The sequence below is a fragment of the Echinococcus granulosus genome (genome assembly GCF_000524195.1).
Source record: "Echinococcus granulosus chromosome Unknown EG_S00090, whole genome shotgun sequence".
In the NCBI taxonomy this organism is placed as follows: domain Eukaryota; kingdom Metazoa; phylum Platyhelminthes; class Cestoda; order Cyclophyllidea; family Taeniidae; genus Echinococcus; species Echinococcus granulosus.
In genome coordinates, this window is record NW_020170470.1 from 121,358 (window position 1) to 145,407 (window position 24,050).

Here is a 24,050-nt window from a genome sequence, read left to right on the forward strand (position 1 = left end):
ATTATATTTGTGAAGTTGACTGCAAATTTGCAATTGAGAATTCCTTGTGTACTTAAAAATGCCAAGTCAGCAGCCAAATCACTTGCCCTAGTGCTTTCTTAGCTTAGAAGCATTCGCATCCGAATCTACCTGTTAGATGGGATTGCACACAACCAAATAGTCGTGCGAACGTTTGTACAAGTTTGGAGTATGTCATGTAGACAGCTTCACCTGTACCAGTGAAGGGGAAGCTGAAAATACAATATTGAAATTACCTATAAAATAAGGCTCCGAACTGGTGTGCTCCGCTTTCTGTTATATAGGCTGGATCTCATAAATGCGGCGCGTCAGCTTGTAAAACTTGCTTCTAAGTGCGCCTACTTCTTCAAAGGTGCATAAAGAAAACAATTCTGGATTGGGAAATTTGTCACCAAAAATGGAAGTAGCAAATACTGCACAGCTTTTTGAATCAGAATAAGAGTAGAAAATATTTCCTCGACACATCGATAAACTACAGCTTGGAAATAAAGTGTGGATGATGACTTCATCACTTTTGATTCCCCCCGAGTAAGATGGTCCAATAAGATTGGGGCTGTTTTGAGAGATGGGAGAACGTTTTTTACATGAAATTGGAAGCATTGCGTTTAGGAGCTAATCCCGGAAAACTGGGCTGATTCGCTGAAATCTAATTACAGTAAAAGCAAGTTATGCAAAAGTAAATACCTAGAAAAGTCTAAATGCGACAAAAATATTTCTTGTGAGGGAAATCAATTTGAAGGGAACAGCAAACTGAGTAAAAGTATTCAAGGAAATGATGTGTACACGTTTTACTGAGTCAGTTGATGAGAGTTAAATTGGGATTTCCCTTTTACCTACATTAGATGGGCTTTGAATTTAGTAAGCTGAAATTTACCACACACTTGTACAAATCCATTAAAGCGGACCTATTATGTGTACAAATAATAAAATACGCGGGTCACGCGGATGTCAAAATTGTGATGGAAACTAAAAAGTTCAATGTTATTGACAAAATTTGGTCGTAATTTGGTCTAACGTACGAGCCACATTCGCAATCGCCTGAAAAATTTGCTACAGCAGACTGACGTTCAAAGGAATATGAGGGTAAATTTAAATCAGTGGACATTAGTTAGATGTGTGACTGAGGCATTTTTTCTCCCTTACCATTAGGCGGAGAAATCCAAATTTAAGCTTAGAGAGTTCAACATACAGTCTTACTTCAAACTTGTTTCAGATCATCAGTGAAAATGCCGTAAAAGCAATACCTCTTATTCAATCCAGAACATCAGCAATAATTTGTGGGCTAAAAAAGTAGCCTTTAAAGTATTTGATAAAATTACTTGTTTGTTATATTAATGCGCTTTTGAAAGAGCACGACAATATTGTATACCTTAAATGGTTTTTATTGCGGTTATACACTAGTGAACGTTCTCGCTCCAAGGATTGCTTGAGTTCCTTGACATCATGAAATTAAGTCTTCCATAAAGGCTAATTGAGGGTCAATAAGTACCGTAGAGAACTTTCTGTCACAGTAATAAACAGATCCTTAGCGAACCGGTTTTTAATTTATTACTTACTGGGCGTAGAATGAACAGATCACTTTAAAGGATTATTCGCTATAAAGCAGCAAAATGTCTAGTTTTGACAGTGGCAGAAATGTACACACTTCTTACTTAACACGGGGTCATTACCGCAATCGTTCATGCGCAAATATATTATCAATTTACCTATCCCATTAATTTCCCATGCCGAACTGCATTCCACATAAATTATGCAGGTCTGTCTTTTTTCTGTTGATGGAAGTTATGAATACCTGGTTGAGGGCACAACTAGTGGGTGGGTGTCCAATCAAAAGAAGTTGTCCAGCTCTTGAACGGGCACACGTAGAGCACAACTTTTGTAAAAATTCTTCTGCCAGTATCCATTTTTTAAAGTCTCCTTCTCTGTTTTGAAGAGAATTTCAGGGAAATGAAATGCTCCTTTTGCAAGGTTCTGATTAAGTATAAATTACTACTGGCATATGAAGGCGAAGTAATCCAGCTTGTGGTTAGTCGTTGATAGGAGAATGGTACATGGCAGCTGGTATTATAAGACTATGCAAGTGTTATGCAGTGAGAGGGCGAGCCTCGATGAAGTCGTTGTAAATCGCGAAGCATTGGCTCTCCGTTGCAACCTTTCACACTGCATGCAACATCACGGTAGGTGCGCACGTGCTCCTCGACCAAAATACGCACGTGCAATGGTCCAATCGGCGACGGGTAAGACAATGGGAATGGTGTGACCAGTCGAGCTCAAGACATCCCCAGTGCGTATTAACGCCGGTCTGCTGAGAGGGCAATCGCAGCCTCCCCATTAAACTAGTCGCTCCACTGACAGCCCGCAGGGTCGATTTCTCTCATCTGTGGAATATGGAGGGGACCGGCAACAGTGGATAATTTTTACATTCCAATGGATAATCTATTGCATTTATCCTGGCTGACAAAGCTCTAGTGTAGGTAAGGAATAATGTATTTGTTTTTTTGAAACGCCTTTAAATTCATCACTTAACTGTCTCAGGAGGTATAGGGGATAGACCACACATAATTTTATTTGCATTTTTTGTTTGTAAATAGTTTTGGTTAGAGTTCAAATTTTCGTGACTAGAAAGGCACATTTTTGTTCTGCACTGTAAGGTCACTTTTATGTAAAACAAAGGTAGTATAATTAACACGTTCGAATTGCCTTACCAATAGGTAAGTTGAAGTAAAGTGCTAGCAAAACCACTTTAAGAAGTGGCAGTCAGCTTAAACTTTGTACATTTAAAAAAAACATGATTTTGTTTGCGTTAGACTAGGAAAAATGCTATTAACATCTGGTTTAACAGTTGCTCCCAACACACATTTGACGAAAATTTTTCAGCGGTCGGTTTGGACGTTCTAACAGCTGTTTCGTGTCAAAATGTGCTAGGCGCAGAAACCCTATTTAGAATGCTGTAGATCAACCAGCTTTTTAATAGAAGCAGGGCAGTCGACAAATTTAATCGTAACCCTGAAAATGAAAATCATACTTAAACCTTGAACTCAAATATTTTTTTGAGTGATGAGCAAAATATGGTGATTTAGATGGATGTTAACTTGTGCTCGAAAGTGAAATTTGCCAGCAAATATAATAATGTGCACAGATGGTTGTAACAAACCAATAGCATGTCAAAAATCAGTCGCATTTTTTGCATATTTTATTTACGAGCATTTCACTAAATTACAGGCTCATAACCCTTGGTTAGGTTAATTATTAGTGCATATTTTAACAGCACCTAATAGCGCGTATAAACATCCAGATACCGAGAGTAAGAAGAGTGTAAAGGAGTTTGTCAAGTACTCACCTCAACACGGGCATTGACATCTAAAGTTGGGTGCTTAATCGGTCAGTTTTTAGAACGTGTAAACGTCTGAAGTATCAGAAGCTATACTTCCTATAATACTTAAAATTTCAGAACGAAAGTGACGCTTTCCAATTAATATCACCAGTATGTGCAAGTATATGCACAAGGGCCATTATACGGAAGAATTTATAAGCAACTTTACTAGAAACTATAAAATGGAAATATAATTATCATTTGATACAAACTACATATTTATTGACCAAAGAAATAGAAAAACATTTGCTCACATGCATTTAAATATAATCGAAAAATCCATACGTATAACTTTCAAGACACGGGCCGAAAATGGAGGAATTATTCAGAATTCTAACCAGTAGAGCCGGAGTTTTAAACTGCTACTTATCAGCAATTAACTCATGCTATACTGTTGACGGCTTACTCTATTATCCTCAACTAACAAGAAAGTGCGCAACATCCGAAGGTGGTTGAATTAGTTTATCATATTTGTATAACTATATATATATACATTTGAAGTTAAAGTTCGGAGAAAACAAAAAAGCAGTCTTTACGAGGTCTACTTTGTGATGAATAAATGCAAAATCTTGCATTCCTTTTTGCATTGGCCTGATAAAGTGGCGAAAACGATGGAAGACTGCTATAGTAAAGTGTAAACAAAAGTTTGGCAAAACTCTTCATTCATATAAGTGCATAGAACTGTGGCTGCCATGGTAACTTTAAAAACCATGTTGATAACTAAATACCTAGCTAATTTGGTAACAAACGTATTGCAAATCTGAGGTAAGCTTCAGAATCTCCCGCCAACTGTTTTGCGCAGTATGCTCACATCAGATTATGCGTTGATGACTTGCGGGCTAACGATACCACCAAGTTGTATTATTATTTGTTCACGATTGTGCATAGTTATGTTAAACGCAAAAAGCACTGACACTTCGTAATATTTAGACGCCTGAGATGTGAGAGAGGGGGACAATGCCGATAATCCAAATCACTTACAGTTTTGAAAAATCTTGAGGCATTCCTGTCAACTTACAATTGGCTAATTTCATAACTTCAAGAAACTGTGTTGGAGGAGTACGTAGAACTGTGCATTTTTATAGATCAGAAATGGTGCTTTACGTACATAATTCATGTAATATTTTAATGCCAAACCTAATTTTTTATCATTCGATCGATAAGGTTCTGCAGCCCAAATGGAGCCCAGCCAGCCACTTACTGTCACATGGCTACTTTATCTTAAAAAGTTGTTACTTCGGGTGTTAGGATTGGCACTGGGTCAAAACACGACTACAGTGCATGTAACATTGAGCGATTTAAGCCTCAGCTAACTGCTGCTTTAGTCGGTTAGAAGTGTCTTTTGACGCTTATGAAATGTCGCCCAATGCCAGAAAGGAAGGCAAGTGGAGGTAGATGTGAAGGCGCTTCACCGAGCTCTGTGAATGATAACGACTATGTAAGTAGTGGCGACAAGACTAATTGGATTTTGAAGTGGCTCATAGAGTCGCGTTCGTTGTTTGAGATCCCGAAAAATACAGAGCTGCAGAATCTTTCCAAAAATTCAGATTATGCGCACTTGAAGAAAGGTCGATATAGCATGGTTCAAAACTGCTCGTAAATTTTAATTCAATTGAAGGTGTCAATATTTTGTAAATTTGAATAACTCATGGGAGATTGATATTTGACCTCGAGGCACTGAAATTGTTGATACTACATCATATAGGCTTCGATTTGTCCGCAGAAAACTCGAGGAGAGAGAGGTCATGAAGTAAATCGGCGTAGGATTATTCATTCGCTCACTGGTCGCGCTAGACCACAGACCACAAATACTTCCGAAGATTGGCTCTTCAACGGTTCATTCCTAAAATGCATATTTAAACATTATTCTCGCCGAATTCTTTGCTATTCTTCGAACTCTTTGATCAAAACTTAGTATTAGAGAATTTTGTATCTCATTTTCAACTTTCCAGAGTAAAATCATGGTTATTTATAAACAAATTAAGCATCTTCTTCTGCGTGTTATCGAATGAAGTTTTCCGAGGGCATGGCAATGGAAATCTGCAGTGGTTTTATTAAAACAGATTTCGGAAAAAGCGAGGTGGCTGCTTACCCGTTACTTCGTTGCAAATATTAATCCATTTTGTGATTCACATCATCAGGCCACTCCGATTTGCTTAGCGAATAATTTATGTGCACGTCACAGTGCTTTCAGGCAAAATAGGAATAGGAAGGTGTCACTTGAGATCACGTAGTAGAAATTGGAAGTTTATTATGACTAATTTCCCCGTTATTAATAGCTCTCTTTCGCAGATGTCTGTTAATCATTCAGAGGAGGCATGCTAATCTTGGTGGCCGCCCTGTCACACACTAGAGGCTTCATCACAAAGTAGAATCAGGAAGGATATTTAAATCCTGATTTGATTAAACCATTTTAAGAGCAGTGAGGCGTGCTAAACAACCTTCACTATACTTTTAAACGTCTGACAATAAATTTGGCCCGTTCCAAGTCTGTACCAGTAATACCTTCATGCAATAAATTTTACCATATAGGAATCCACTATAATGCGTGATGCCATAATTACTCGAGGGAAATCACTCACTCAACGCAGTAGTGGAGGCTCAACTGGCATTAAAGTCAAACCTCAAACTCCATCATAGCAAAAACAATTTCCAAAAATTGTCTAATTATCATAAACTTACAAATAAATGTTTGTTTAGAGTTTGCAATATAATTTCTGTATACATATTCCACGTAAAATGAAGGGAATTAAGGTATAGCAAATTGCAAGGTTGAAAGTAGCAGTGATCACATAAAATGTAAACTGTGAACTTAAAAAGGTCTTAATCAATCTCAGTTATAGTTTTACGGTGCGAAATCAAATGAACACATGCATTCCACCGAGGCTTTTGGCGCATTGATTGTTCTGTTACACACTGTATTGGGGACTCCTAACCAAGGAATCTCGGCACCCGAGCACAAATCTGAAGAATGGATTCCGTCTGATATTTCTATCGCTTATCTAAATTGGATCAAGGAGCGAGGGGCAACTGTTTCGACTACGTTGCCATCGAACATCAAAATCACTTCCATTGAGCCGCAAGAAAATGGAATTTTTTATCAGATTTCGAATGCGTCAGATCTCCTTCTTCGATATCGGGAAACAGAACGGGAGCAGCATGGAAAGGTTATCGAATCTCTATTTAACACACCAGGATTTGAAACAACTACGAGCATTCCAGAAATCTATATTCTTTCCAGTGTTCCTCAAACGAATAAAAATGGGTCTTCAAAAGAGCCGCCATATGGGAAGGTTTCAGTTGGTGTAATCGTAGTCCTGACAATCGTGGCGTCAAGCATAACCATCGGGGGAAATATTCTGGTGCTAGCCGCGTTCTATGTTGAAAGGACATTAAGAATGCCGACAAATTACTTCATAGCTTCCTTGGCTGTCACGGATGTTTTGATTGGAATATTCTCAATGAATCTATACAGCCTTTACCTACTTTTGGGATACTGGCCTTTGGGCCGTTTGCTGTGTGACCTCTGGCTGGGGCTCGATTATACTCTTTGCCTAACCAGTCAGTACACCGTCTTATTTATCACTCTGGATAGGTTCTTTTCTGTCAAAATACCCGCCAAATATCGTAATTGGCGAAGTGGGAACAAAGTTCTGGCCATGATTGCAATTACCTGGATACTTCCTTCAACAATATTTTTTACAACTATTCTTGGATGGCCTTATTTTAGCAAGCACAACCATGTTAGGAAGAGTGGAACCTGTTATGCAGAATTCTCAAGCAATCCAATGTTCAACACAATTTTAACAATCGCCTACTTTTGGATAACACTCTCGGTCATGACTGGCCTCTACATCGGAATATATATGGTTGCATTGCGCCTGCAAAAGAAGTCGGAAAAGAAAATGGCAAAAGTTAAAAACTTGTTAACCATGCCAAGCCAAAATATTTCTTGCAAAAGTGGTGGATCAACGGTCAATGAGACTGAAATGGAGTTTGGGGAATCATACCACTTGGCAAGCAGTAATGAGACTGGTGCTCGAGTCACTTCGGGCGAGTTTGACTCCGGAACAAATGCCCAAAATCATTCAACGCAACTAGTACATACATCGACTACTTTTAAGGTAGACACCACAAAAGAGGATGCGATGCCCTACTGTGGCCCTGTTACTCCACACCACAATCCACCAGCAATGGATAACCCAAGCCTACCCCCAAATGCGGGAATAAATTCTGTTTATGCGAACAACTGCTTTTTTGATCCATCATCTTATCCTGTTGGCAGTTATTCGCCGAAGGCATCTCCAACTTCCATAGCAGAAACTGTATTTGTCGATATTCGATCGCCACATTTGAGTGATCCAGAAATTAGCGACACAACAAAAATTCTTGAGAAAAATTATTACAGTTTCCCATCGTCACCTGCAGTTCATGTCTTCTCCGATCTGGAGACATCCTGCAGTAGTAGAAGTGATGGAAGCAGCTTGAAGCTCAGTTTTGCGTATTCACAGGAGTTCGCTCATAACTCTTTCAATGGCAGTTCCTGTGGTCCTCCCTCAGTATTTAAAAAGGATCAAGACTACAACAAGACGTTAGATGACTTTAAATGTGCTACGCCGAATTATGAATGTCGATCCATTCAAGATAATAAGCGCAATTCCAATTCAGATCAGAATGTCAAGGCTGATAGACAGCAGGATGATGGAAATGTATCTCAACTGTGTCCGCTTATCGATATGCTTCCCTCGCCCATTAATATGACAACACGAAGAGTTTCCAAAGCAACGGCAGTGCGAGTGGCTCAAATATGGCAAGATAGGCTTATGATGCAGACTGAAAATCAAGTCCAAATGGAAAAAGACCACAAACTCAGTCATGAAATTAAACGCCGAAGAGCCTCAGATAATAGTCGAAACTCGGGAAATGACACTACAGACAGCCGTACAATAGGCATGTCCAAAAAGCCTCTACGGGTTGGAAAGAAAAACGTTCTTAATAGTTATTTCCAGCGTGTTCATGATACAAATGTAAGCGTCACTAGGCAAGCCCCATTGGAGCGCGGACGAACGGCGAATAGAGCAAGAAAAGCGCTCAAGACCATCTCTTTGATCCTTGGGGCTTTCGTACTTTGCTGGACGCCCTACCATATTGTTATTCTAATCAAGGGTTTTTGTGATGACCCTCAAACCACTTACACCTGCGTTAACCATCATCTCTATAGTGTTACCTACTGGATGTGTTACATGAACTCTCCCATTAATCCCTTCTGCTATGCTTTAGCCAATGCTCAGTTTAAACAAGCTTTCCTTAGGATTTTGCGAATGGATCTCAATCGGCGGTGATACAAACAAAGATGCATTTAGTCCACAAATATGACCTGTAGATATAAAAGCCTATTTATATTTTGGACATGCATCCTCTGTTACCAGAGAAATGTCTACCGTGTGAAAATAAAGCGGTTGATAAAAACATTCCGCCTTTTTCTAGGACATTGGTGCGAAACATTGCAATGAAAAATGCCAGGCTGTCAAATGCACTTTGATAGAATGAAAATTTCCATTTTTTTTATCGTGACACATGCAGTGCACGAGATGGTGATAAACAGCTTTTGAGAGAGGCCGTCACTCGTCTTTACATGAACGCATCAGCACCAAAAGATCCATTCGGGAAGTGCATTGAGATGTTTGTTTCTGCTTTGGACTAGTTTGCACGCAGATGACATTATGTACTTATGTCCTAGGAATGCGTTTTCGGGCGAATCACAAAGTAGAGTTTTGCTTGAATAAAGCCAAAGCACACCGCCCATAAAATTCCACAGCCGCATTTGTACGTGTGATGCTTTGTAGCATTCTGATCACAGTAGACAAAACCAATTTCAAGAAACTAAGCATGACCGTTTTCATCATATTTCGCACGACGTAGATTGGCAAGCCAGTGTGCAATGCAATAGTCTGGTGGATTGGATTTCCCGTTAATGAAAATTTTTGTTCAGATTTATTGTTCTTTTCCAAGGGCCTTTGGTGCAAACGCAGTTCGTACGAAAATAAGGTTCAGTAAAATACCACTAAATGCCACGCGGTTGACCCAACTTTTAAGTAATATTTACCTCAACTCCAGTCTTGATATAGTGCTTTGTCGATGGTTGTGCACTTAACATGATCAACAGCTTTAGCAGTTCCAACATGAACCTCTTTGTGGTAATGCGTTACTCCTTCATTCAAGCAATATGCAGTACCATTTAAGTTTACAGCTTCTTTTAAGAGCTTCGAAGACCCATACCGGTTTCCGGGGGCTGTTTACTAAAGTGCAATTTTAGCTAGTTCTTTTCTTCAAATTGGCAATAGAATTTATCATATTGTGGAAATCGACAGAATCGTCAAATTTGAACAGTACAGGGATGGTGAAGCAGGAGGAATCATTGGCATATAAGTGGCAATTTTGACTCAATTGCATTGTAATGGTCAGCTTTTTTCTTTATTTGAAGGTCATGCTGACTAACATTAACGATCTCCTTGTGTTCATCCTATTCTAGTTAAGGAGTTAACAAAGAAAGCATCAATTTGTTACTTTTAGCACCTCCTTAATCAATCAAACCTCACACGTTTCTTTCAATGCAGTGGTTGGAGGCTATGCTAGTAGTGTCGTACAACAGCTATACAGTGATAATTAAGGAGACTAGTCTAAAAAACAGACATTACCTATTGTGTTAATATGGCAGCAAGCACGATGAGTGACTGAGTGGAAGCATTTACTTGTTGTATTGTTAATAGCCATGTAACAGGAGTACGGAACAGCTCATTTAGGTAGATGGGACGTTGTACATCAAGGCACACATCACCTAGTAGGATTGGTCGTCAATGTGGACAAATCAGGCGTTAAGTTGGCAGAAGATACTTGTGGTCACGCGCTACAGTAGGCAAGCTGTTGTAGTCAGATCAGGGCAGATCGGGAGTGAGAGCCTAATGACTCTAGACTAGACTTACCACTGACGCTCAGACCGAGCGCCAAGTAGACTCCGCCATGGGTGGCGTGCATTCACTTGCACTCCAGGGGCAGGTGCCAATTCATTCAGCTATCCGACTTGTCAGCTACACTAACATTGGCTAACGAGTAAAATTACGGATTTGTCTTGTATGGAAGGCCAAATGGCTCATGTCTGAGGCTAAATCCCACATTGCATCTTCCCAAAGAGAGGAGTTTGACAAAATTAATATCAATATATCGTAAATTGTTTTCTGTTTTTTAAATTGGAAAGGTTTGAATGCGAGCCGAGAAAAATTCCCAACAAGAAATCCTTTATGTTTACCATGGATTAACACATCAGTCTAAAATCGCAGTGTTGTCTTGATGCAACCACTATGCTTCAGACTTAAGGATATCGAGGTCGAAACTTACAAGCAATCAAGTAGCGAATTTGTTTTTCCTGAGGATTTAAAGTTAACATCTATTTATTCGTAGTTTACACCAACAATATTAATACGTGTCTATAGCTTTACGCCTGGATATTCGTTGATCTTACACCACTTAAAAATGTTAATGTCACTGGAAGCCTGGTTCGACCAATTTACTTGCAATATTTTAAACGTTCAAGTTGCCGTACAACGGAAACGTAGAATCTATCATCTTTCCTTTTCCGTCCCTCCTCTTATAAAAATCCCCACTTAAAATAGTGGGACGACATTTTTAACGTATCAAACACACACTACCCTTTACCCTCTCCAACTCTACAACCTAAAGACGGATTGAATGGCCTAGGCATTGCGTGCGACCCTTTTAATATTTATTAAGACCACAGCTGTTTTATAGTCTTGCCTGGAATGCCGAGTTGTGCACTACCAGTTCTCTCTAGTGTGATACAATTTATCTGATCAAAGACCTTTTAAAACCATCTTCCTAGGTGGAACATGAGTCGTGTTACGCTTATGGTTGTTGGTTTATCACTTCAAATTACTGCATTAGTAGCCTAGGATGGAGAAGAAATAATCAAGCAGGAAGCCAGTATTCAATGTTACAGTCTGTAACTCAAAACTAAATTGATTTCGTTTATTTAATTCGGGATTAATTGCTTTCGGAATACCATACATGTGGTGGAATGCATGCAACAGGCGAAATTTTAACAAAATCAAATGCTCGGTCTTAATCCAAGCTAAAACATACATGATTATCATTTGAATTTGACTTCATTTCGATGCAAACGTTATCTTATTGAAGCGTTTAGACCTCGGCTAAAGCTAGGAGCTCCATATTTTGCCATGTTCTCTGAAACGGACTTTCTATTAATTTTACCTTTTTTCAAACCCAAAACTAAATATTTGGACAATTTTTTCCGGTATGCTATTTAATTTACTGATTCCTTCAATTCTTTAGGCAAGAATTTGTGTTGAATTTTACGTAGTAATATGGCACTGACTCAAGTCGCCATAATGAGCGAAAGGCGTAGAAATGAGGCGTATAAAAGTCACCCTTTACTAAGTCCAGTCTAAATGCCGGATGCCAGACAAGCGACGGATCCAGCATTGAACCGCAGATATGGATGTCACATAAAAGGCAGCCAATCGACCCAAATACAAGACACAAAAGCAGATCGCGTGTATGTGTATGCTGAATCGGCGCCTAAATATTTGTGAACTACATTGTTCATATATTCATGCATACATACACATATATATATATATGTGTATGTATGCGAAACTGGAATTTCGATCGAATATAGTGATTCTGTGGGTATTCAAGGAATTACTTTTTTCAGTTGTTCATCGTTACTGAAGTAGACGACTGCTTAACTCCGAGAAGGAACAATTCTCGGAACGTGAAAGGGGTTCAGTTTTTCGGTACTGAAGGTAGCGTTTCGCATCCAAAAAGACACATTGACCATAGGATGACAAAATTATTTCAGAAACATGCTTAAAATGTACATGCACCAATTTGTAATAATAGAGGGAAAAAGGAATCTCCAACCGATGTCGACAATCAAATGAAGATTGATCCACTTAGAACAGACAAATAGTAAAACAGAACAGCACCTACTGCTTGAGATTCTAGGCATGCACTTGTTGCCTTTTTTTGTTTGCATAATCAACGGGGACCTGCCAGTGCGTGAGGCAGTGTGCATAGCCTAAAATGTCTTTCAATTTATATCAGTTATGTAGTCGCATAAATTGACCACTATCGAATTATATTGAGTAGGTTATAAGTACTTTGAATTATTTTAATTTGGAGCATTTGTACCTGCATTGGCAGGAGTTTCTAATTTGAACGGTAAAACTTCTTGACTGTTACATGATTCAATTGCCTTCCTTTAATGTACTTTTGCGCTTCAGTTACTTTTGCAGTGCACTTTGCCAACCAACTCGCTTTTCGCGCTGGATGTAAAATGAAGTACGGCTGTAAAAATTTTTGTCATGAGACAAACCCGTTGAATTACACCAGGGCGCTAAACGCACTATTGCGAGATAAGAATTCCGCCCGCTCATTTCACGGAGACCACAATCTTTTAAGCCATGTTTGAAGTTAGAGATAAATTGCGCACTTTACTGTGACAGGATTGGCTAATTTTAACAGAGAGTTACCAGAGTTGAAGCGCTTCATTTTGGAAAGCTAATCAAAAAGCATGTCATGGAAATAAATTAAAGCCATTTCCTGTAACTGATTATCTATTCTGCCACATTGGGTCTTAAAAGGACCTGCTTCTTTTAAAATGATTCAGCTTTTAAAGATTAATCTCCACCTTTTGTTACACTTAAATTCGTCTATATCGAGCCGATACAATGCTTGGATTTCATATAAACGAAAACAAACAAATAGTATTTTGTCCATATGCCTTTAGCACGTGTTATTAAATGGAATTTTACCCTACAGGACCATTCGTAAGATCAAGGGTTTAAAATGCGCATCATCTCGACACGCGACGTGTCTTTACACGGTGGTCTTGATGGTCTGACAATGAGAATCCAAAAATTGATAGTTCAAGCATTCCTTTTCCGCTTTTCTTCATTGCCACGACTTTGTGATAGCTCATTATCATGCACAAGCAGACGTGAATCAACCAATGTTTAACACGTCCAATGGATGGTTTCATTCACGCTATATGAATTTGGTATACTTTTCAACCACGAGCTCATGGCACTTTGCGCAGCTCGAGTACTTTTACGAAAGTAGTTTAGATGCCAACGTTGCCCTGGTGAACTCAACTTTATTTTTCATTCTGATGCAGCCATCATTAATTTGTACCATGTGGGACCACCCTCATGGAATTATGCAAAAGGGATTGCATTTTTAATACTCATTTAAGTTCTGAAAGGAGTATGATTCGAAATGGTAACAGAACAGCTATCCTAAACATTTGTTTGGTCTTTGGATAGGCAACAGCTTTCAGATAGACTACAAGGCCACTTATTGGCTGCCTGAAGCACCTTATGACATTTTAGTCAAGAATAAACGCCACGTCCACTAGAGAATTAAAAAGAGCGTGTCTTTGGTTAAACTCCAATAGCTCTTTTCTAATGTACTCTACAACTGATACCAAATTAATGATTTGGTTTAAAAGTCTATTACCATCCAATGAAAGGAGTTTATAGAAGCCCATAGGACAAATAATTGGCACACAACCAAAGTACTTATTTTAGAACACTTTAATACCACGAAGCAGTCAAGTTCTTTGATGCCACTGTAATATATTGGTTGTTTGTTCAGCGCTCGGTTTTGGTAAAGGGCCACTTCGTGCCTTGGCTATTGCATCTTCATCTGGCGGTCTGGCCTTCGGGCCATGCCAGTATTCCTAAAACATTCTGTAAGTCGAATATACATTCTGCCCTAGTGTTATGCCTTCTTTCGTCCTCAGGGAGGTTTGGAGGCACCAGACTACGGTTTTCGGCAAAAAAGAAAGCAAAAAGTCGTTTGCAGACATTTTCAGCTCTTTTTAAAGGCAGTTATTAAAGTTCGGGTAAGTCAAAATGTCCTGCATTAAGTTTAGCTCAAATTCGCAGTCTTAGTCAGTTTTTAGGGGCGTCGGTCAAATTCACTTTCAAAACCGACTTTTATTTGCCTTATTCTTCCGCATTCTTACCCAAGAAAGGTTGCAAGTATGGCCACCATTTACAATCCACTTAAACTAGTCACATATTAATAAAGATACAAGTGCGGATAGCATCTGAAATCCTGAGTTCCCTGAAGGAAATTGCGATTTCACTACTGCGATAGTTTTTTTACTACACCAAGTGAAGTAAAGTTAACGGTAAATAAGTTCACAAATGCCTTGATGGTGGTGTTTTCTTACCCCATTTCTGAAGGATGACGACTTCCTTATTGCTGAGGCATAAAAGAATGTGGAGTGAAGGCGTTGATGAAGGATGCGCAAAGCGCTGCGTTACTTCCCACATCCCTTCTTGGACGAGCTATACTCGCCATCACGTGATCACTTGGCTGAAAGATAGCTCGTCGTCTTTTTTTTTTTTACTTTTTAGCCAACACGAAAATTCCCTCCCTTCCTCTCCTCCCCCATCCCCTCAATTCCTCCTCCCTTTCTTCCTTCCATCCGTCCTTTCTCTTCAAATTGATGAGTTAATTTATGGGTTTCTCTCATACACACCCTTGCTTCCACTCTTCTGGCTCTATGCTCTCAAGTTAACCGGCTATAACAGATTTGTTCGATAAAATTTCGCCCCAAATCCAGCAAGAAAAATTGCATTTTAATGAAATAAGTGACACAGTTCTGCATTCTTAAAGTAAAGTAGATGCCTCACCTCTACCATTCGTCGTAAAATCTAAGCCTTCACAGAAAAATAATCTCGGTCAAATCAATCACCATGGTTCGAAAAGTCCTTTTTTATTGTCTGCTATCGTGTTTAAAAGTTTGTTCTAAAATTTCTCGGAGATATCAAGGCTCACATTATTTCCTGTTTTGCGTTTACTAGAGTAATACACACCATTGTACTTTGGGTAAACAAAAACGTAGCAGATGAGGTAAATTTTGGGTAAAGTGATTAGAGGTTATTGTGAAAGCAGGGACTTTGGCAAAATGCTGAATGCACATGTTTTAGGTGAACAAGTGAAATGGAAATCTGTGGGACCCCCTTTCTGCTAGTTAATTTTTATGTTTATTTTACTTGATCACGTTGGATTCATACTGTTACAGACCATCACGCTGCCCAGTGTGACCTGTTTCACATTTCTTCACTTTCAAGATTACATGCTGAATGGTTATGCCAGTAGCCGAGATTAAGTGATGCCACTGAAGCGACAGCACCAAATGGGGGAGGAGGGCAAAAGTCCATTGAAATAACGCCTTTGCATGATAAATGCGTCCTCCAATGAGCAGCAGTACGTTAATGCTTCGGGAGATTGATAGACGAAGCTGAACTGTTACCGTAAGGTTTCAATTAATGATTATGAAGACGCTAAATAATGAAATGCCACTAGTCTTTCAAGAATGCATGTAGCTAAACCATTTCCGTTTGTCATGTACCTACTGCAGGTTTATGGCAAAAATGGCCCCGGTCGCATTTCCGTGTGAGGTATCCACATCTGCATTATCCCAGAGACTGAACTATTTGATTTTTACAGAAGCTGCATAAGAAGATTTTTAATGAGTTTCGAAACTGTATTGTAAATAAGGTTAATTGTACGGCACCTATTCCGCCAGTTGCATTCGGCTGGCATAGCTGTACTGTAATACAATGGTGTTTTATCCTTCGGTATTGGTGAGGCGCCACTTTTGTACTTTTGAATTAGCCTTCTTGTACCTCACTGGGTGGGCTGGTCTCCGGGCCATGCCAGTAGCCCAAACACCTTCTCTATGCTGAATATATATTCTGCCCGAGTATTGTGCCTTCTTGCGTCTTCAGGGAGGTCTCGAGACGCCACAGTATGGTGCTAAAATTTAGTGTTAGTTTGGTTCTTTATGGTCGAAAGACGCGTTGCCCAAGAAAAAAGACTTCTTCATAGAGAGAAAGATATGCAGATATAGACTGGAATGTCTGGCTTAGTAGAATAAAATCCGATTTGTGCGGAGCCGTAACAAACTTCAATAAAGGTCAATTATCAATCAAAAAGTCTTATCGACTTTCCTTACCTTATAAGTTTAATTCAGCATAAGTTAACAGCGGTAGGCGATATGTCCTCATTTCCTCAAACAATACCTAGAGAGGGCAACAAATCTTGATCTGTTGTGACATTTGCAAAAATGTATCTTACAAATGATCTCCTGCAAGGATAATGTGTATATTTGAGTGCATAATTTAATGTACTTTTGGAAATCGAAATGAAGCCAAATACCATTTTGATTATTCATTGCGGCTACTAATGCAGTGATTCCTGTCCTTTAGAAATCCGTACGCCTCTTCTTCTGACAGAAGCTGCAAATAACCGGGCATTATGAAAACGGTTTGCCCTAACAAAAAATTATTTGCCCCGGGATTGAAGTTCCGCCAAGTCTGGGTCACTTGAATATTATAATCACTTGGCATTGCCATGCTTCGGCATAGCTCTTAAACATTCTTTTGCGGAAACCCGAAATTAAACAAGAGATCTGATTAGCCTTCAAACAAATCAGAGCAATCTCTATATGCAATTGAAAGGAAATAAAAAATACGGTAGTGAATAAACAATACACAGAAAATGCATTTGAGGAAGTGGATTCTCGATAAGGGGAGGGAATGCAAACATTCAGATGGACCCAAAATTAACATCTTTAAGTATTTTGTAGAGAAAAAATGATTTCAACTGTGCTTACGGCAAGCTAATGCAGTGGAAGATAGCTAAGTGAAATGATTCGAAGGAATACACACATCACTACCCAAATGATAGTAATGATGACCCACACTAAGCAATCAATCACCTCGTAGTCTGCGCAGTAACTTATCTGGTAATTTGGCGGTGTAGTAAAAGGTAGGTAGTATGGTAATTCGTTTTCTGTATATACTTGTTTTATGACATTGTGGTGACTAAAAAACCCGAAGTTGTGGTTGAATTGCTCATAGACTACATATGGAAACTTGGATGCGAGAAAATTATGCTTTAAGTATGCGCGCTTAAGTGCGTGAAACATTTCCGTGCTAAAATCATCAAATATTAGCACGCATTTGTTTTTATTCATCCCACGCTTAATCCGTGCCTTGCCTTTTACGTCAACAAATCGTCATTTATGCTCGTTAGTTGTCGAGCTAGTAGTTTGTTTGACACCATATTTCTAACGTATCTTTTGTTTTTCATAGTTTCTAGTTGTTTACTGGTCTCTGGCCCCCTAATATGAGTTTGTTCGTTTTATTACGAACAGATTAACTTTTTGTACCCACGCTAGAAGTTCAAAACCGTAGGTTAGTCTCTCCGCCCACCTTCCACATCGAATTTCCGGTGTTGAACCCCACATACTATTCAACCCTCCAAATAATTCAAAGTCAACTCCATGATGTATCCTCATATTTACGTTTAGTGATTTTACCGCCTTAATTATTTACCGTTTTTACCGTTATCTAAAATCGTTGGAAAACTGTGTTCACTAGGTAGTTTTGCTGAACGCTCCCGGATATCAAAAAATATGGCATCCATGTCTATTTATCAACCCTTGCGTGTCCTTTTGGAATGTACTTAATTGTTTGTTGTATTTTGTTTAAGTTTTCTGGCCTTTTTTTACTCCTGTGTTTTTCTGCCTCACTGCAGTTTATACGACCCCGCGTTCCTACATATTTTCTGCACTTAACGAAGCTGTTGAGTGTAGGGTTTTCTAGTACTTTCAATGAGGTATAATTTTTCTGGTACGTAGTAGATATACGGTTTCTTCTCATTTTTTTTTAAAGGAATGCTTTGAGTTCACCCGTTATGCAAAATTCCTTATTGCCTGTGCATGCAAGCCAAAACGTGCTTAACGCGGGTGCCTGTGAGACTTGCGCGCATGCACGTACAAACATTTATAGCAATCAATGCGCGCGACACGTCGGCGCGTTGTTAGCAGAACGCCTTTTCCATCATGTGATGTTCTGACATCCGATTCGCCGAACCACTGCTTTTGTTTTAAGGGGCTGTTTCAGTTTTTCTTTCATTAATAAAAGCAGACGTTGTGATCCTAGCTCTAATTTATCAGTAGATGTGGATTTAGCATTGAGTATACTACAATTAAGAAATGTGATAAATCGCTGTTTGAAGTGCTTCGAAATGAGCATTAATCAAATTGCTAAAACACCAGTCATTTTAAGACTATCCCTTGTTTCTGCTCAGGGTGATTTTTGAACGGATGTTCCAGTCCCGCACACGAGCTTAAGGGCTGTTGTGTGTCTGAAGTGCACTGATTTTCTTTCAGATTATGTTTCTCCCATTGATTCCAGCCGACATCTCGGTTATGGAGAGGATTGACGTTTCCTACTAGACATTACTGTAGTCCGCCGCTAGGGCAATCATGTGACATATTAATTGTAACTGCATCATCAAGAACCCATCATTCACTTATTGACGTGCGCCTGGTGAGACGCAGCTGACTTTTGGCGAATGTTGGCCCCCTCCAGAATCAAATAATGAACTCTATATGCAAATAAAAACTCGCTGAATTCTATAGCGGACTAAGCTTAACGAAGCCCTTAATTTCAAATCTTACTCGTTACAGGGTATTGATGGGTCCAAGTTATGACATTATCGCACTTGTCTGTATTTTTGCTACGATCTGGATGGAGGAAGTGCTTGCACATGCGTCATGCGTTTGATGAGTCAAGGACATTATGGGACAAACATTCAATTTTTTTGCTTTTATTTCAATGTCTTGCGTGTGTTTGTCCAATCAGTTGCGTCAGTTGATGCCCAATGTTAAATAATGGATTTTAAACAGTAAAGCTGCATGGATTGGGTACCGCGACTCACTAATATCACAATCATCTTTAGAGCCTAATGCATTCCAGACGATTTGTACGCATATTATCGGCAATAAAAATCCTGCGTTTAGTTGGATATTTTTGGTGGTGCGCATTCGTGACTGTTGTCTGGACCAGTTCCACAGGCCCTCATTAGGCGTCAGCTTCGATTGTTAGCTGTCGCATTGTTACTGTGTCCTTCTCCTTTACCTTTTTGGTTGAAATTGTCTGACTGTTTAAGATTTTCGGTGTCCTATAATTCATGTACTACGCTGCCTTGATCTAGACATACAGACCAAATACGCTTTCGATTGCTATTTATTCGTGTGGGCCGCAATACTACGTAGCAAATTATAATTGACATTTAAATGGTAGTGCTTTTTAACCTTGACATCTAAATTGGGGAGCGGGTCATGTACCTAGTTATCTCGTACGTTTCATTGCTTAACTAGATGCTACTAGGCGCAAGAGTTTGCACTTTTATCACGAAGTATTACTTTTTATTGTTCTTTTACACAAAACTATGTGAAGCACGACAAAATGCTATTTTGTTGCACGACTTACCAACTTAAATTTCATGGAGTATCTAGTGGTTATTCTTTAAGTAAAGCATTTGAGTCGTTGCGCGATTTCTTAGTGTCCGTCTCGATCAATTGTATACCATCCTTGTCATTCAAGTCTGTCAACGCTTATTTGGCTGATTCAGTCTAGCACTTGCATAAGTTATACCCAGGACTGTGCATGAGCCATGTGAAGGGAATGTTTCATGTCCGAATAATTGCCCACATCTTAAAGCGTGTTCCTCCATCATTTAGAAAACTCACAGCCTGATTTAAAATGGTGCAGAGATTCATTACTTTCTGCTTAGAATATGTCACTTTGCCTTTCCATTTACGGTCGTTGCTTAGATACCTTAAGGAGCCATTCCTACAAAACATCGTGGATGCAGTCATTTCAAGCGATAAATGGAAAAACAACTCCATTTGTAACTTTTTGATACTATTTTTGACTTACCCTCCAGGAAATGCAGAAAGTCTTCAATTTTTACTCAATGACTAAATTACTTATCATGGTGTAATTTTAGGTAATAGATTTGAGTAAACATTCAGGTTGCGGTAATTTAAAAAGTTCAGTCACATCCTAACATGCTAGTTTTTGAGACGGGGCAAGGTGGATTTAACCACATCATTACATTCTGGGAAGAAAATTTAGGAATTTGTTTGCATCACCAAAATTTGCCACGATGGAATGTTCTTTTTTAGTTTAGCACTTGTTTAAAAGTCACACTGCGATCGCTTTTAATGTGATACCATTTTTGCAAATGTTAGGTAAAGCACCTGCGTCGGTTGTGTTGTGGTCCTTAAGATAGCAAAAGTCAAATAAGTATTTTTTGCTGCAAGGTTAAAACCATGATATTACTTCCATAGGTTAAGTAATTTTGTATTTCCGTTAGTCAGGTCGGCTGATCGTTGGCTTTCACTACCATGGGGTCGGACTGTGACGTAAGTTAAGTAATTAATTTTTTACTTTGTCTAGTTTGAAATACCAACTTCTGTGCTAAACACTGCCATTCTAGAACTCGCAGCTGGCCATATTTCGTTATTAGACCCAATGGTGTTGCATAACACCGATAGATATTTGTTGTAATTTTTTACTTGACTGCGAAGGACTCCAAAGTGTTTGTCTCAGTTACTTTTATTTACACAACACTAGTATTGATATGGCGTTGGCTTAAAGCTGCTGCATCAATCATTTGCTTTATTGAACAGTTGTGGTGTTTGAACTACTGCTAAATCCTTTCGCACTTACCTATTTGTGTTCGCGTTTTTGACAATTAAGTCATAGAAACTAAATTTCAACGTTTTTTCAGTATGTTTATCATACCAAAGGATGAATTATGTGTTTGGATTTCACTTATCCTCAATAGTAGGTCACTATTTAAGTTCTCTGATTTCTTAAGGAATCAGATGCAGCGGCAGAATTCACATCTTCAGGGCAAGAGTCGTAAGTCTCTTTTTGCATACTTTATTCAGCATTTTGGTTATCTTTTAATAGCAATGAGAATTATTGCATGTAGTAGCATTACTAGCCAATGTACCCAAATCTTTTAACATTTCAGCGCGTTTTGATAGCCGTACAATCGACGCTTTTCCCTAAGCTGTTGAACTGCTTTAACCCCTATATTAAATTATTTCACTCAAAATCTTTGTCCTAATTTCCCTTTCAAGGTGGCCTAGAGAGCATTAGATTTGCTTTTCATTCTGTCTGGAGTTCCGTTACGTAACTTTCGCTTTCTTCAAGCTAAGCAGTAATGCCCCCACCAAATACTTTTTGAGAAAATGTATCAAGACTTTATTGCGCCCAACACATTTAAGGTAGGGAAGATCATTAAAACGGCCTATATTGGATGTTTTTGGTATACTTATGCAACTGTTGACCTATGCTATTTGTTTTTTGCAAGTCATTTATAATTACTCACCGTCATGTCTTGCATTGTGAGATGCACCGGACTGCTGAAGTCATTTGATAATAAACTGGGCGTAGACTCTATGCGCTTAAAAATATCATACTGGAGATTCTGGTATTCCTGGACCCTCATTTTATTATGTGCGGTCTTATGTAATCGGGTCCACAGCCGTTCATATGATCGACTAAATGGATGAAAAAAACAGGGCTTTTTTTATCCCCTTTCTTGTGGAATTGCATAACAAACTTCATTCCGAAGGATAGAGGCTCAAGAACATGCACTGTGACAGTTTTTATATTTTAAATTTTTATTGAGATTGATAATTGACTTAGTTTGCTTGAGCTTCTGCAACACTCTCGAAAAACCTTTTGTTATGCATGTGATACCTTTGGGGTTCCATAATCGATTCGTGAAAGAAACTAATGAATAGGAATGCAGAAAATATGCGCCTAACGGAGAATGTTTCACCACTTTGGGTGGTACTTGAGTGATTCAACCGGTATTTATTTAACTTGGTCCCTCAAGCACACCGAATGAGTCACCGCGTACAGTAGAGCCAAACGAGCGTTCGATTGAGGTTGAAGACCGCGCACCGCCTCCCAACTTTGAGGTTCCAGAGCAGCATCCTTCCCCTGAAGAGCTTATCCAAAGGGGTCAGTATCTTGTCGACTGCCCTAGCTGGCTCGCCTTTCTGGGCGAGGATAAACGGTTGCAATATTCCAACCACTTCATCAGCCGGAACGACAAAATCTGGGGTGATTTACCATATTTTCTATCTTCATTTATCCATTCACCTGCCATACATAGCTAATTTCCTTAATTTGCACGACGTTTGGTCGTTAGTTTTAAGATCAAGAGCTTTGGAATAGTTATTTTGACGTGCCTTAAGCGTCCCTCATCCACGCGGAAGCAAATAGGCTTGGGGATTCTCGCATAATTCGATAAATTACCGATGTCGGTTTCGCCATCTACCGTGTTAAAACTTGCTTCTATGTTTACCATTTGATCAGTGGAAAACTGAGATTGCTTTTAGACTGCTTTCTAGAAATGGAAATCTGACGTTCATTAAATAATGCACAATTTAAATAGCTTTGAGCCTTATTTCATGCCAACTTTTTTTCGCTGGAGTACCGACATATCTCATAAGTCTTTGTAATATTAGCAATCCTAAATTCATAGCAGCAGCATTTGGATGGGTCGCTCCCCTCTAGCTATGAGCGTGAACGATGAAAATGTCATCCCTACTATTCTTTTTTAACTTCCTGCTGATCTTTATACCACAGTTGCTGGATGGCTGTTTTGCCGTGTGAACATTTACGCTGCTTGTATGGTTTAACATAGAAAATGATATTGGAACTATAATGCATACATAAATGTGCATGTTAAATGTGATATAGTTGAAGGGCTTAAAGTTAAAGTGAATTGTGAGGTGACTGGACGCCTTACCTGATGTGCGCTTTAATGGTGGTTTCTGCAGAACTCATCTCAACGGAAATACGCTATGTGGATTTGCTCGTGATGATACGGGATGTCTTCTTGAACGCCTTTCCGCCAAGACGTGAGGACTCCCTGAATCTGAATGAGAACCTCTTCCCCCACCTGGATGAAGTGCTGAAGAGCCATACACTCCTTCTCTGCTACATGCTGGAGGCCCATAACGCTAGGCCAGATCACATTACCAACAACCTTGGACAGTGCTTCATCAAAGCTGTAAGTGTTCTTCTGCTAGTAGGTTAGTGGCTTTAGTGATCTGATACATCCAATCCCTTTTGTCATGGATATAGAATGCGAATTTGTTGCTTATTTACCGAAAAATTGAAGTCTTATTAATGCCATCTAATTACCAAGGTTGATTTATTTTTTATAAGATCGATACTAAATTTTATTAATTTTAACTCATGGTGAATAAATTTTACAAAAAACTTCAAGTTCGAGGAACTTTGCATCATATTCGTTTTATGTTCGTTAGTAGTGTTATAAAGACGTTTTGCTACTACCCACCTTAATGCATGCTGCGTGTTAGTATTTCGCATATGTTTCATCACTGATAGGTAGCGATGCCAAATCACCAACAAAGAAAGGGATTTTTATCAGGAACAAAGTGATGGTGCTACTTAGTAAAATACATTCATAAACTCCCCTGCGAGAAATGTTAAAAATTCTGTTGCATCAGCTCTTGAAAATTGGTTGTTCTGTGTTCGGCCACATTTCTTTAAGTATTTTGGCCGTAAAACTGGCTAAAATTTTTCTAATCATACTGCGGTTAGGAATATGCAATGTCAATTTATCACGCAACCGATCGGCTTCAATATCAGTGAACTTCTCATGTAGCTTTAGTGTATTTATTTCCGTACATACT

At 39.0% G+C, this 24,050-nt stretch overlaps 3 protein-coding genes across 3 annotated transcripts in view; all 3 read left to right on the forward strand. All coding sequences in view use genetic code 11, as the record gives it.

The window, feature by feature from the left end:
* Positions 1 to 2,062: 2,062 nt before the first annotated feature.
* EGR_07905 (hypothetical protein) lies at positions 2,063 to 2,432 on the forward strand (the record flags this gene model as incomplete). Its single annotated transcript, XM_024497154.1, has 2 exons — positions 2,063 to 2,255; positions 2,359 to 2,432. 2 exons carry the CDS (start codon positions 2,063 to 2,065, stop codon positions 2,430 to 2,432), a joined length of 267 nt encoding a protein of 88 aa, XP_024348424.1.
* Positions 2,433 to 4,757: 2,325 nt separating this feature from the next.
* Positions 4,758 to 9,095, forward strand: EGR_07906 (putative muscarinic acetylcholine receptor gar-2; the record flags this gene model as incomplete). The annotated part of the gene is made up of 3 exons (XM_024497155.1): positions 4,758 to 4,829; positions 6,235 to 8,729; positions 8,975 to 9,095. The coding sequence occupies 3 exons, from the start codon at positions 4,758 to 4,760 to the stop codon at positions 9,093 to 9,095; spliced, it is 2,688 nt and encodes an 895-aa protein (XP_024348425.1).
* An 8,279-nt stretch (positions 9,096 to 17,374) lies between these two features.
* Positions 17,375 to 24,050, forward strand: part of EGR_07907 (Rho-guanine nucleotide exchange factor) — a gene marked incomplete at both ends in the record, with an annotated part of 19,566 nt that continues 12,890 nt past the window's right edge. Inside the window, 5 exons of the mRNA XM_024497156.1 lie at positions 17,375 to 17,408; positions 20,678 to 20,726; positions 21,185 to 21,232; positions 22,217 to 22,446; positions 23,169 to 23,401. Coding sequence (XP_024348426.1) covers positions 17,375 to 17,408; positions 20,678 to 20,726; positions 21,185 to 21,232; positions 22,217 to 22,446; positions 23,169 to 23,401 — 594 coding nt within the window. The remainder of the gene's footprint in view (positions 17,409 to 20,677; positions 20,727 to 21,184; positions 21,233 to 22,216; positions 22,447 to 23,168; positions 23,402 to 24,050) is intronic.